The 15000-nt window shown below is 46.9% G+C and overlaps 1 protein-coding gene across 1 annotated transcript in view; it reads right to left on the bottom strand.

Annotated features, from left to right (window-relative positions):
- The window catches only part of grin2cb (glutamate receptor, ionotropic, N-methyl D-aspartate 2Cb), a 45759-nt gene that overhangs the window by 19698 nt on the left and 11061 nt on the right, over positions 1-15000 (bottom strand). Inside the window, exons 3-4 of the mRNA XM_062530952.1 lie at positions 14298-14412; positions 4638-4849 (exon numbers count right to left, since the gene is read on the bottom strand). Of these exons, the coding sequence (XP_062386936.1) occupies positions 4638-4849; positions 14298-14412 (327 nt within the window). The remainder of the gene's footprint in view (positions 1-4637; positions 4850-14297; positions 14413-15000) is intronic.

Consider the following 15000-nt stretch of genomic DNA (forward strand, 5'->3'; position numbering starts at 1 on the left):
TGTGTGTGTGTGTGTGTGAGTGTGTGTGTGTGTGTGTGTGTGTGTGTGTGTGTGTGTGTTAGCGTTAGTTAGAGCAGCGTTCCTGACAGCCTCCCCATAAGCGTCATCATTAACGTTATTGATCACAGGGCCTCTGTATCGCTGTCCCAGCTGTCCCACAGGGCTGGGACAGTGTGTGTGTGTGTGTGTGTGTGTGTGTGTGTGTGTGTGTGTGTGTGCAGTGCACACGTTTCCCCCCTGGGGTTCTGTCTCATAATGAGTGTGTCTGAGACGTCCCCGCAGCACCGGCTGCCAGTGTTGCCGAGCGAGCGAGTGCGTCGTCACGACGAGCTGATCAGGGGTGATGAGCGCGGCGGCGTCGCGTCACTCCGCTCACCGGAGGATACGCCACCAGATGGAGGAAAGCTCCTCCGCCATCTCCAACGGAGACGCCGCCAAAAAACATTATTTATTTTACTACGAGACGCGTACAACAACCCGCCCCAGAGAAGACATTAGCTGATACCACTGAGGGATCATTCATTAATGCACACAGAGAGAGAGAGAGAGAGGGGAATTAACTACAAGCACTACAAGTGTACAAGCACTTTCACAAAGAAAGAGTTCCTTCACTGAACTCCTGTTGGTTTAGAATACTTACATCTTGCAACGCACTGTTATGACACTTTAAAGAGCACAGAATGTCCTGCTTGCTCTCGTTTACGAAATCAGCTATCCTCATTCCTGGAACACTATATCCTCAGGATATGGAGGACAAACATAACTTCTGTAAACGGGTCACCAGACAGACAAAATGCAACTTGCTGCGTCTCTTTTGCATGAATTTGTGGTGCAGTAATATAGAATGAAATGCGGTCAATGTGAAGGGTTGCGTTGAGTTTTACAACTCAACAGTGGCACCGAATGGGATTCAGTCAATCGTAATCAAGGACCACTAACTGTCTGTTTTAGAAGTTCAGTCAAGACAAAACCTGCTTGGAGGCAGTCTGTAGCTCTTGGCATACTCGGGCCCCATACTCACCTGAAACTAGAAACTAAACTAGAGAACTTGGATGAGATTTACGAGAAGCTTTGAAGATTGCTGGAAGAACTTGATCAAGACATATGTATAAGACACTGCCATGCAGGAAGCTTGAGGTGGTCCAAGATGCAACCATGATAGCAGACTTAGAGGCTACAGTAGGCAGGAAGGGGGCAGCAGACTCCCAATTGTACCATTGTGCCCCTCAGCAAAGCACTTGACCCCACGTTGATTCCTGTTATTAGTCTCTGTATGTTGTATTGGTTAAAAAGCACCAGCTAAAGCCATTAATAAATAATAAAAACAGTGTTATTTTGAGCTCAGTGAGTGTCAATCCCGATCTCACTCTCTCGTGGTGTCCTAGCAAGGGGCTTGTCTTTGACATTTGCTTTCAAGATGAGCTCCGGAGCAGGTGAACCTGGTGTCGTTTCATTCTTCCTTTGTCTCTCTCCCTGTCAGAGGCTTCTGTTTGCTTTGAAGGCCTGCTCGGTGGCACACACTTTCTCTCTCTGGTGTTTACTTGGCTCAGTGGCATGTTAACCTGGTGTTTCTCCCTGTCTTTCTCTCTCTGTGTGTGTGTGTGTGTGTGTGTGTGTGTGTGTGTGTGTGCGTGTGTGTGTGTGTGTGTGTGTGTGTGTGTGTGTAAAAGTTTGTGTTTGTTCTGGAGTCTAGCCCAGTGGCAGCGCGGATGGAGTCTGAGGATTTGCATGTTTAAACAGCGACAGACGGCCGAATCTAAATGACTGGAGCTCATGAAATATTGAAAGTTGTAGACTGACCTACACTGGGACACTGGGTCTGAAGGCCTCAAGGCTCTTAGAACGATGTGTCAATTCACGTAGACGCAAATGCTCCCTTCTGCTGCTGAAACAAGGCAAACAACACAAAAATTGCCCACTTAAGACACGACTACCACCCGTCGCTTAAGGCTTTCCAATGGGGAGATTGAGTAGTCTGGATGCTCCACGGTCGCACAAGTTTTGAATTTCAAAATTACTTCCTGGACATTAATAGCCGGTTTGCATTTGTTCTACAATAAATCTTCAGTGAGTCGACATTGCTGACTACTTGTGCTTAGATTCTGTTATGGGATGGGATTCATGGTCTGGGATGCATCAGATCAGATTAATGTTTATACAACAAAGGCTACTATGTGGACAAATGTATCTTACATTTTAAAAACAAATGGAGAGTTTGGGTCTAAAATGCTGTACCCTTCATTTGAATGAATTTTCATAAATTATTGATTTGTCTCTTGTCAATCAAAACAACAGAACTGCAGCTTTTTGATATTACCTGAAATACACTAATGACTAATGTAATATTACTAACTAATGTTACTAATGTTTTTTAAAAATGGAGGTGAGATCATTAGAATGGTTATTTGACTTATTTCAGGTTGAATGATGGCTGTCTCGCTCCCCCCTAGCACCTGTGAGCAGAAGGTAAAGCTAGCAGTGGCATCACTTCCACAAGACATGTCCCCCATCTCTTCTCAGCGTCATCGCTCCAATGCCTAATGAGGGACACCGTGTTGCGCGGGATGCTTTGCAGTCGCACACGTTTGGAGTTCCATCTTACTAGCTAACAGGATGGATGAAGTTTCATTTGAACTGTGATGCCAGTAGTGTTGCTCAGCCTGCTCTAGAGCCAGAGAAAGGACACAATAGGAAACCTGTTGCTTCTGCCTTGGGAACTGTTGTTGTCTGTGTGATTGCCAGTTAAAGTTTTATACAAACGGAATGGAGCTTCCTCATCACCATGGCAATGGCCATTAGCTGACTCAGACAGAGACAAACTCTGGAGCGGATTCAGGTCACAAGGGGGCATGGACCCTGATCAGACATTCTCCACAGTCAGTATAGGCAGCTGATTGTTCCACAATGATAGCTGAAACCCATAGGGGCTCACACACTTTGGTATGAGGCTGTGTAGCTGGTGCTAATGGCCCTTTAGTTGTCTGTCTCCTTTCAGAGACACATCCACACTCTCCTCCACCACCACCACCACCACCAGGCTTATACCCAGCGTTCATATGCGGCCGCATTGATCACTGACACGGGGCTGCTCTCTCTGGCGGTGGCCGGTAGCCTAGCGCTGAGCTATAGAGCATTTAATTACAGCTAACATCTGCTGTACAATAAACCAGTAGCCAAAACACGCCATTAATCACGAGAGGGGAGAGGGGAGCTCCACGGCTTCTTCATCGTGCGGCTAATGAAGAACACGAGAGAGAGAGAGCGGGCGGCAGTGGACAGCCGAGAGAGCCAGGGCTGGGAGTGTTGGCCGAGAGCACGGGGGATAAGATGCCCTAACACGAGAGCATGAATCTTCTTTAGTGGCGATCGATACACCCCCGCACTCACATGCACACACAGATAGTCACACACACACACACACACACACACACACACACACACACACACACACACACACACACACACACACACACACACACACACAGACACACACACACACACACACACACAAGCGCACACTAATGAATACAACAGCAGTGGCATTCAATTACCAGGATCATCACTAGAGTGCATCTTGACCTCTGCACACACATACTCATACACACATATACACACATATACACACACGCACACACACATACATACACATACACACACTAATGAATTAGTGGTCCTCAATTATGGTCATCTTCATAACAGTGTTTGTTAAGCTCCAAACACACACACACACACACACACACACACACACACACATACATTAATGAATAAGTAGTGGTCCTCAATTATGGTCATCTTCACAATAGTGTTTGTTAAGCTCCAAACACACACACACACACACACACACGCACACTAATGAATACATCAGCTGTGGTGCCCAATTACCACCCCCATCATTACACCGTTTGTCGAGCTCTTAGTGTCTCCACAAGTGTTGTTCCCCTCAGACACAGTCCTTTAAAAAAAAAAAAAAAAAAAATGTTTTAAACAAAACATCCAAGAGTCTCCGATGTGCCCATAATGGGCCACCCATGTATCCAAACTCATTTGCAGAGGTGTGAAGAGGGGCTGTTGTGGCTGTGCGGATAATTAACAGTTAATCGTTGGCCCTGTTGTGGTGTAATTCATCCAGTCGACATTGTTAGCCCAACAACATCAATTCACAGGCAGCGCAAGACAACGATCACAATCAATCTAATTAATCTCTCCCAGCTGGTGATTAACATGCGCACTCTCTTTTTCATCTGCGCAGGTGACTCCTGCGCCCGCTCCTGATGGAAGATGGATACCAGATACGCTAACGTCAGATAAGTGATTGGGAGGGTGCTGGGTAGACTATAGGACTAGATGTTAGAATGAGCAGGGATGCTACACCGGGCACGTAACTGAAGCGTTCTGTTTGCGTTGCGTCTGCTTTCCACAACTAGCTTCTGCTATAATCAATGGAAGTAGCTACACCAGATGTGATAGTGGCACATACATTTGGAAAAAATAGAATAGTCTTCTTAAATGTTTTTTACGTGTCGAGAACGGAATGCTTCAGTAACGCATCCGGTGTTCCGACAAAGTTGAGCTGAGCTCTTATGGATCCTATGGAAGGTGGGGTAACCTGGATTGGTTGGGTGGTGGGTGGTTCTCACCTTTCTGTCCGGTTGGCTTGACGACGGCAGGGCACCGTGTTCCGCACACAGGTTCCGGTGTCGGGATCCACACTCTCCACGATGACGAAGGGGCGTTCCTCGAGGGTGGCGACGGTGAGGTGGCGGTTGTCTGACACTTGCTCCAGGAAGCTCCCAAAACGAGGCCACACAGGGTAGCGCACCTGGAGGATGCCCCGCTCGAACGTCCCCACCTGGGCAGAGACAGAGAGAACGCAGGCTGAGTATATATGGACACCTTTAAACAGAGGATGCCCCGCTTGAACGTCCCCACTTGGCCGGCAAACAGAGAGAACGCAGGCATCATTCCCTCAGTTTGCCTTGAGATGGGAGAAATACGAATTTCAATGTTAGACTTCCTGCTTTCAATGATGTAAAAATCATAATTTTACATCATTGAAAGCAGGAAGTCCTATTCATGGGTTTCATTGAAATCCGTATTTCTCCCATCTCAAGGCAAACTGAGAGAATGATGCACGACCATTCAAAAACATGACTGGTTTTCTAAAGATACAAAGCTTAATTCTAATCTGTGAAGTGTCCTTTTAAACAGAAGATGTCCCGCTCGAACGTCCCCACCTGGGCAGAGACAGAGAGAAGGCAGGCTGGGTGTACCTACTGTACAGTATATGACCACCGGAAAAAAATCTCAATTTCCAAGATATAATGGGTGCCTCTCATTCATCTTTTTATACTGTATATCCTTCCTTCCTTCCTCGGCCCTCGTTCCCACTGATCTAGATAAAGAATGATGGGGCGGCAACAATGGGATAGTCTATCCAGTGCTAGTTAGATCAGTGGTAAAGAGCCTGGAGGACCGAGCATCGAGGATCAAGGAGAGAGGTTGAGAATGGCTACAACGCTCGTACCATATGCAGGTCCGAGTGCCCACGGGGACCCAGGTTCGAATCCGGCCTGCGGTCATGTCCTGATACCACCCCATCTCTCTCTCCCACTTGTTTCCTGTCTACTCTTCACTGTCTTATAACAATAAAGGCAAAAAGGCAAAAAAAATATACTCTATTTAACACCTTTAAATAGACAGGATGGTGAAGAGAGAGTGACAGGAAATGAGAGGGAAGACAGAGATATGGGGTTGAAACAGGAAGTGACCCGGGTCGGCCTTGGGCCCGGGGTCCCCATGAGCACTTGGACCCGAATGAGGTATGGACGACGTTCCTATCAGTCATGTGACTACCATGGATACCTGGCGGGCAAGAAACACTGACAAAAATGGCTAACGTTTGCATGTTTATAGCTGTACACAAAGTGACATCTGTTCCGTTGTGTGATGAAGTCCTCATCTGAATATGTACAAACTGCCTGCCGGAGAATGACAGCTTGATTGGTAGTTAAAAACCATAACTCCGGGTTATCTCCTCGGTGGTTAGTGCATTCATTTGTGCAACAATTATCTGGCATGTCGTTGGGGCAGCCGTGGTGTACTGGTTAAGGCTTCGGGCTTCGGGAAGGTATTCTATTCTATTCTAACCTCAAAACACCAACTTTCTTAAAGTAAAACCGGCGATGTCCTGGCAAGATCCTTGATTAGTTTATTGGGTTTCCTTGTCCGCCAGCCAGTATTTGTGACATCACGTGCAAAGTATGAATAGACACTTGTGTGCACTTGTGTTACTGTGCCCCCCTCTACAGGAATGCACATATGAAGATTTCTAGACATACTGTAACAACACTAGGATGCTGTCCCAGTAATAATGCATACTGTTGACCTATATCAGGGACCACACACAACTAAATCAATTACATATTTTTCAAAATGCATTACAATATTTTCAAAACCAACAAACATCATTTTGTTTGAAATATTTTGTTTGTTTGTTGTTGTGCTTCAAAATATCTCTGTGGAATCAGTCTGTTTGCTTTCATTGATCATCTGAGGACAAATACACAGGTGTGCATCAACAGTCCAAACACAGCACCAGCGAGAAAAACAATAATCCAGAAAGCAGGAGATCACAGCACAGGAGAGACAGGCTAGGGATGTGGAGGAGAGCTCTATTGAGCAGTGCAGTGCAACGCATACAATACAGCACTGAAACAACTCATGTCATCCTGTCAACTGAGAGGGTACTGTATGTGCAGTAAATGTTGACTGCTTATAGATGTGTATGTTTATTTCTGAAATATGTCAACTATTCGTGTAGCTAAATTAGTAGTGTTGACTGTACTCAGCAAAAAAAGCCATAGGTTCAATACCTAGGGAGTATGTCACCGTACAAGGAGATGTACTGACATATCCACACTATAGAGTAAGTCACTTTGCATAAAACTGCCTTTTTATGGAATACATTAGCTGGCTAACCTAATAAATCTACCTTATTAAATGTAAGGAGTGTGTGTGTGTGTGTGTGTGTGTGTGTGTGTGTGTGTGTAGACTCCTCCTGTGTTGTAATTGACTTCTGAGTTGTTTAACTGCTTGTCCTTGTGGTGAGGCTGAGAAGTCTGATGCAGTTCCAGCATAAGCAGTCTTGCGCGCGCGCACACACACACACACACACACACACACACACACACACACACACACACACACACACACACACACACACACACACACACACAGACACACTCTAGGGATAAGAGGAGCGCAGTTATCCACAGCTTTCTGTGTTCTGTTCACACACTGGTTACCCTTCGCTCCTCAGACACACAGACACACACACACAGACACACACACACACAGACACACACACACACACACTCACAGAAACATCGATAAGGAGCTCCTCTGATTCTTCTCTTTCTTTCGTCCCTTTCTCTTTGTGTCTGTCTGTTTTCTCATTTATGTGTAACCCTCTCTCGTTCTCCCTCTCCATCTCTTTCTCCTCTCTCTCTCTTTCTCTCTTCACCTTCCTGCTATTCCCTCTGTATCTCACACCTATTTTCTTTTTCTCCATCAAGTACCAATTACTGGCCTTCCTCTCTTTTCTTCTCTTCCCTTTCTTTCCACTCATCCATCTCTGCCTTTCTTCTTTCTAATCTTTCACCTTTCATTCTCCCCCATCACCCACTTGCTCTCTCATTCTCTTTCCTTTCTCTGTCACCCTTTCTCCACCTTTCTCCACAGCTCTCTCTCATTCTCTCTCTTTTCTTAGTCACCCTTTCTCCACCTCTCTCTCTCGCTCTCATTCCTTGCTCTATCTCTCTGCACACCTTCCCTCTTCCCACTTTATCTCTTTGTCTTCGCTCCATCTCTGCCCTCCTTGCTCCCTTTCTCTCTCTCCCCATCTCTCTCTCTTTCTCATTCTCTCTCTCTCTCTCCCTCATTCCTCGCTCTATCTCTGCACTCCTCCCTTCCTCCCACTTTATCTCTCTCTCTCTCTCCCCCCATCTCTCTCTCTCTCATTCCTCGCTCTATCTCTGCACTCCTCCCTTCCTCCCACTTTATCTCTCTCTCTCTCCCCCCATCTCTCTCTCTCTCATTCCTTGCTCTATCTCTGCACTCCTCCCTTCCTCCCACTTTATCTCTCTCTCTCTCTCTCCCCCCATCTCTCCCTCTCATTCCTCGCTCTATCTCTGCAATCCTCCCTTCCTCCCACTTTATCTCTCAGCCCTCGCTCCATCTCTCTCTCTCTCTCTCTCTCATTCCTTGCTCTATCTCTGCACTCCTCCCTTCCTCCCACTTTATCTCTCTCTCTCTCCCCATCTCTCCCTCTCATTCCTCGCTCTATCTCTGCAATCCTCCCTTCCTCCCACTTTATCTCTCAGCCCTCGCTCCATCTCTCTCTCTCTCTCCCCATCTCTCTCTCTCTCTCATTCCTCGCTCTATCTCTGCACTCCTCCCTTCCTCCCACTTTATCTCTCTCTCTCTCCCCCATCTCTCTCTCATTCCTCGCTCTATCTCTGCACTCCTCCCTTCCTCCCACTTTATCTCTCTCTCTCTCTCCCCCCATCTCTCTCTCTCTCATTCCTCGCTCTATCTCTGCACTCCTCCCTTCCTCCCACTTAATCTCTCTCTCTCTCCCCCATCTCTCTCTCTCTCATTCCTTGCTCTATCTCTGCACTCCTCCCTTCCTCCCACTTTATCTCTCTCTCTCCCTCTCTCTCTCCCCATCTCTCCCTCTCTCTCTCCCTCCCTCCATCCTCCTGTCCTGTCTCCTAGGCCCCTGCCTCCCGCTGTTGAGAGGCTGTGTGTTCCCTGGAGACCCGGCGGAGTCTTCCTCCACTGAGCGTTCCCATGGACGCAGCTCCTGATGCTCGTCCGGCTGCTGCTGCTGCCTCAGGCTGTTACACACACACACTCACACACACACACACACACACACACACACACACACACACACACACACACACACACACACACACACACACACACACACACACACACACACACACACACACACACACACACTCTCCACTCTCTCTCTCTCTCTCTCTCTCTCTCACACACACACACACACACACACACACACACACACACACATGCACAAACACGCACCTAGACACACGCTCACATACACCCTCACACAGACCCTCCTCCCAGGCTCCAGGGGAGGTTTCTCATGTCTGAGTTGTGTGTCTGCTCATGAAGAGGGATTTCAAGCCTACTGAGGGCATGCTAAGGGGCCTCACAGGCTGGACACACACACACACACACACACACACAAAAACACAAACACACACATACTTCCTTCTAACACAAATAATAAAAATGTGCGAGACATCACATGCAAAACAATGAATATTCATATTACGGGTGAAGATGTAGTCCACAAGTGGCTTAGCAATGCTTGCAACACCATGGTTCGACGTGGGGTCCATAACACACTCAAAGTCAAAAACACACCAAGTCAAACTCAACCCTTTGGGTGAACGGAGATATGTGGATTCAATTTAAAATGGTTCTCTGTGTTAGAGCTGTTGCTTTGCCTTGCCTTACTTGACCTGTGAGCCACTGACTGACAATCAACCTATGAGCTACACTCTCAAAGCAAATGTGTTGGAAACAACACACTGTGTTGTCCCTGGTCACAGAGATGTGTTAAAAACAACTAAGTTGTGTTATATTGTCACAAAAGTAGTTTTACACATATTGTGTAACAAATAACAAATTAATGTGTTGGAAACTACGCAAACTGTGTTGTCCCTATCTGGACATGTGTTTAAAACACAACACAAGTGAATAGGAGAGAGAGTCAGGTTTGGATCCGGACCACGGGGCAGGTATTGAACTTGGGTCGCCAGCGTACGGTGCAGGTGCCCCAGCCAGTTAGTTACCCCACAGCTGGGGCCAGAACACTACTTCTACAGATGCATGGTGTAACAGTAAAAGTAATGTATATGTGTATCCCACTCTCGCATGGGCGCTGTGGTGGTATAAGAGTAATTAATGTATATGTGTATCCCACCCTTGCATGGGCGCTGTGGTGGTATACTGTAACAGTAACTGTAATGTATATGTGTACCCCACTCTTGCATGGGCGCTGTGGTGGTATACTGTAACAGTAACTGTAATGTATATGTGTACCCCACTCTTGCATGGGCGCTGTGGTGGTATACTGTAACAGTAACTGTAATATATACAGTATGTGTACCCCACTCTTGCATGGGCGCTGTGGGACGTGAGCATCATGATGAACTGTGTCTCTGGAGACTCCCCTGGGCCCTGCACAGCATGATGGGGCTGCTGCACCACACAAGCACTCCACTCATCCGCCCACAGTGGGGTGGGATCCACTCCTACAGGATAAACGGCTGTCACTGTCACAATGCTGTGCTCTCTCTCCTTCTCTCTCCTTCTCTCTCTTTCTCCTCTCTCTCTCTCTCTCTCACACTTGCTCTCTCTCCCCTTCTCTCTCTCTCTCTCTCTCTCTTGCTCTCGCTATCTCTCTCAAGATGAATTTGCCGCTCAGCGTCTGATAATGCACAGACAGACGCTAACATGCTACAGGCTGCTTTGCAAATCCCCTCTGTATTGATGGCTGGATGACACACACACACACACACACACACACACACACACACACACACACACACACACACACACACACACACACACACACACACACACACACACAGAGAGACGCTAATATGTTATAGACTGCTTTGTACTGTAAATCCCCTCTGTACTGCTGGCTGGATGGGACACATACACACACACACACACACACACACACACACATACACACACACAGACGACAACATGCTACAGGCTTGCAAAGGATGCGTTGTAATGTAGTATCTTTTCCTATCTATAATATGTGGGTAAAACTTACTGGAGACGGTGAGTCTGGGTTTCTGTGAGAAAGCTGATGACGGTTACAGTACGGCTATGTATAGAGAGCCATATAAGGCAGTTGGTGTCTTAGGTGAGATCCATCAGCCCAACTGGTCAAGCATCCTAAAACTGACCAGGGCTAAATTCAGGGGGGAGGGTGCGCGTATGCATGTGTGCACAGGATTATATGTCTATATAGGATTGTTATATAGTGTATTGTATGTGTATGCATATGGGTGGTGTACTGTATGTCTGTGTGTGTGCATACTTGTGTATATGAGTGTGTGTGTGTGTGTGTGTGTGTGTGTGTGTGTGTGTGTGTGTGTGTGTGTGTGTGTGTGTGTGTGTGTGTGTGTGTGTGTGTGTGTGGGAAAGGGATGGCGACATCACTGGAGGCAGCAGATGGCTGATTTGTATTATGCGTTGGGGAGCATATTGCCATAACCACATTACGTGGCGACATGCTGGAGTGTGGCGTCACTGCTGGATGGATTGGCATCTCCTCCAACCCACCTGCACTGCTCTATAGATACCCCTGTCCCAAGAGTCTGTCCTGACAGCCATATTTGAGGTGTGTGTGTGTGCGTGTATATGTGTGTGTGTCTGTGTGTGTGTGTCTGTGTAGGAATGTGTGTGGGATTGTACTGTATGTAAGTATGTATGTGTGTGTGCGTATAAATGTGTGGGGATTGTACTTTACAGTATGTGTGTAAGCCTGTGGTGTGTATTTGTGTGTGTGTGTGAGTGTGTATGTGTGTATCTGAGTAGGTATGTTGTGTATTAGTGCATGTGTATGTGTGTGTATTTGTGTGTGTGTGTATGTGTGTGTGTGTGTGTGTGTGTAAGCGTGTGGTGCGTGTTTGTGCACTGTACGTGTGTGTAAGCATGTGGTGTGTGTGTGTGTGTGTGTGTCTATATGCGTGCATTAATGGTTGGGGGGGGGGGGGGGTTTGAGCGTGTTCATGTTTGTGCTTCTGTGTAACTCAAACAGAGCACACAGTGAGCGCTCCACTGCTTGTTTGAGTGCTCCCTCCCCTGGGTACCGCCATGACTTCCCTTCCCCAGATCACACTGGGCTGCTACACACACACACACACACACACACACACACACACACACACACACACACACACACACTCTTTTAGATAGACTCCATTAATACTTTTAAAGTTGGGTTTGATAGACTAACAGGCATAGTTGTGTCTTGCTGTTAATAGTATTGACAAAAAGCATTTTTGATTGCGCTTCAGTTCAATGGTGTGTGTGTGTGTGTGTGTGTGTGTGTGTGTGTGTGTGTGTGTGTGTGTGTGTGTGTGTGTGTGTTGTGGTACTCCCCTGATAAAATGGAGGGCAGTAAACTGAATTGTTGATTTATGACACACACCCTTCACTTGACAGGAGCAGCCGTATCCTGACCCACAGGGACAGCACTAAGACCCCTAGAGTCCAAAACACACACAAACACACACACACCCACACCCACACACACGCGTGCGCACACACACACACACACACACACACTAGCCACCAACACCTCAATTGCATCAGAACTTTACAACCATACTCACTCTCATCGGTGCCTACAGTATATATGGAGGCTTTTACAGTTGCAGTAGTCACAGTCTCATAGTTCCTACTTTCTCTTCACACACAACCACATTCCATAGGGACTGGCTCTGGTCTCCATAGAGACTAGCTCTGGTCTCCAACTGCTACTGTACTGTCTGATGATCGCTTAACCCTTCGTACCAATAACAATGTGTGACCTCACAAATGTGCTTATGGAAGAATGGTGAAAAAATTCCCCGAAAACACACTCCTAAACCTTGTGGAAAGCCTTCCCAGAAGAGTTGAAGCTGTTATAGCTGCAAAGGGCTGGACCGACGTCATATTAAACCCTGTGGATTAACAATGGGATGTCACTTAAGCTCATTATGCAAGTCAAGGCAGGTGAACCAATACTTTTGGCAATATAGTGTATACGCTATAGGAGCCACACTCATGTCGGCAGCAACAGTATGGAAGCCTTTACAATGACAGTAGTCACAGTCTCATAGTCCATACTGTACTTTATAGACAACTACACTCCATAGAGTCTGGCCTGTGGTCTCCAGTGGCTACTGCTGTCTGATAATTGCTTAACAGGGTGTTTGACATGAACAGCATTGTTAGCTACTGATCTGCCTTCAATGTAATTTGTATCAGCTGCACTTCCACACACCGGTGTGTTTGGAATGTTGGAAAATTAACATTCTAAAGAATATCTGGGTTCATTGAATTCTACATAGAATTTTAGAACGTTGAATTGTTGCGGAATGGAATCTTGTGTTAGAATATTCAAAACCCACCCTTTTAGAGGTTAACAGGAAGTGTTGGCAAGGTAAAAAATGTAGCCGTGCTTACTGCACCAGAGCCGCCTCCGGCTGATAGGAGAAGTGCCCGAGGACTGATATTACCAAATAAACAGCATCATAACGTGGGGAAATGGATTAAGCTATAAACGCCAGAGTAAATTAGCATTCATTCACACACAGCACAACTTCACTCTCGTCATTTTTCATGAGCGATTAGTGTGCAGCTACCTTGAAATAATAACATAAAGCACTTACTACCGGGCTGCCAGCACCTCTACTGAGCCTAACGTAATTGGACGTCCCAAGGTTTAAGAGGGGGAAGATAAACAGAGACCGGGAGAGCTGGACTGAAACGCTGTGATGATGAAGATGTACTGATGATGATGAGAGAGACTCAGCGGGTTTGACACGATCCTTTTGACGGTGCCGTTACCGGGACACCTCCTGTCATGTTCGGGATGCAGGATTACTGCACTGTGAGTCATGGCGGAGCGGCGGCAGTATTAATCAAAGGCGAGGGGCAGAGCTGTCGCCTCCCAGAACCGCTCTGGGTTTCTCGACCACTGACCTGTGTGACAACGGAGGGATGTGAGAACACACACACGCCACCGCACTTTTTAAACCGTGTGATCTGTTGTTGACCACTGACATGCCCGACAGCAGGCCTATTACCCAGGGACAGGGCGGGGAGTGGTCACTGAGGGGGACAAGTTCTCCTTTACCGATCATAACTCACCAACAGGAATCTCCAGAGGCCTCCATGATAAACATTGAATGGTGAGACAGATGAAGAAGTCATTGAATGGTGAGACAGATGAAGAAGTGTGGACAACACTGGAAGCCTTCCACCTGCCCCCCTCCTCCCCCTCCTCCCCCTCCTCCTCTTCGCCACACACACACGCAAACACTGGCAAGACAGCTCAATGTGTTGCAGTTGGGCTCTGATAGAAATCGGATTCTCTGATGGTGTCCAAACAACACACAGTATTTGTTGACTCATTTATCTGTGTACAACAAATACAAGTGTGTTGGTTTGTTTGTTTGTTTGTTTACCTTATCCCACTGCCTCTCACGGTCCAGAGCGATGATGATCATAGAGGGGTTCATCAAGTAGCCGTCACTGTTGAAGGACAAGTCTCTGTGGTCCCATGTCACGTTCAACATATGCCTGCAATGGACAAAGAACAGTCACAAAGACATCAGTCACATTAGGGTATAACATCAGCCTCTGTGATCCTTCAACATATGCCTACAGTACAATGGACAAAGAATAGTCACAAAGACATCAATCACTTTAGGGTGAAACATCAGCCTCAGTGATCCTACATTCTACGTTCAACATGCGCCCGCAATGGACAAAGAATAGTCACAAAGACCATCACTTTAGGGGGTAACATCAGCCTCTGCGATCTTGCGTCACGTTCAACGTGTGCCTGCAGTGGTCGAAAAACAGTCACATTTATTTAGGGTGTCAGCCTCCGTTTGGCCATGACGTCATGGTGGATCTGTACGAGTGCTGAGTGAACGAATGGAGCTCCTAATCATAGCTTCTCATTGAGCTCAAAAACACCCGGAGATAAGAGATGTTGACTCCTGTATAGCAACAGTCACTCTACTTTTAAAGGCAGGTTCAGTTTTTTTCCCCACAAACTCGGCCGATTTAGACAGACAGGCTGTCCAGAGTCTGTGCAGAAATATCAGCAGTCCCTCACCTCACAGCGCCCTCCAGCCGCTAAACTGACACATCAGCTTGTTT

The sequence above is a fragment of the Sardina pilchardus genome, chromosome 3, assembly GCF_963854185.1.
Source record: "Sardina pilchardus chromosome 3, fSarPil1.1, whole genome shotgun sequence".
NCBI lineage: Eukaryota > Metazoa > Chordata > Actinopteri > Clupeiformes > Clupeidae > Sardina > Sardina pilchardus.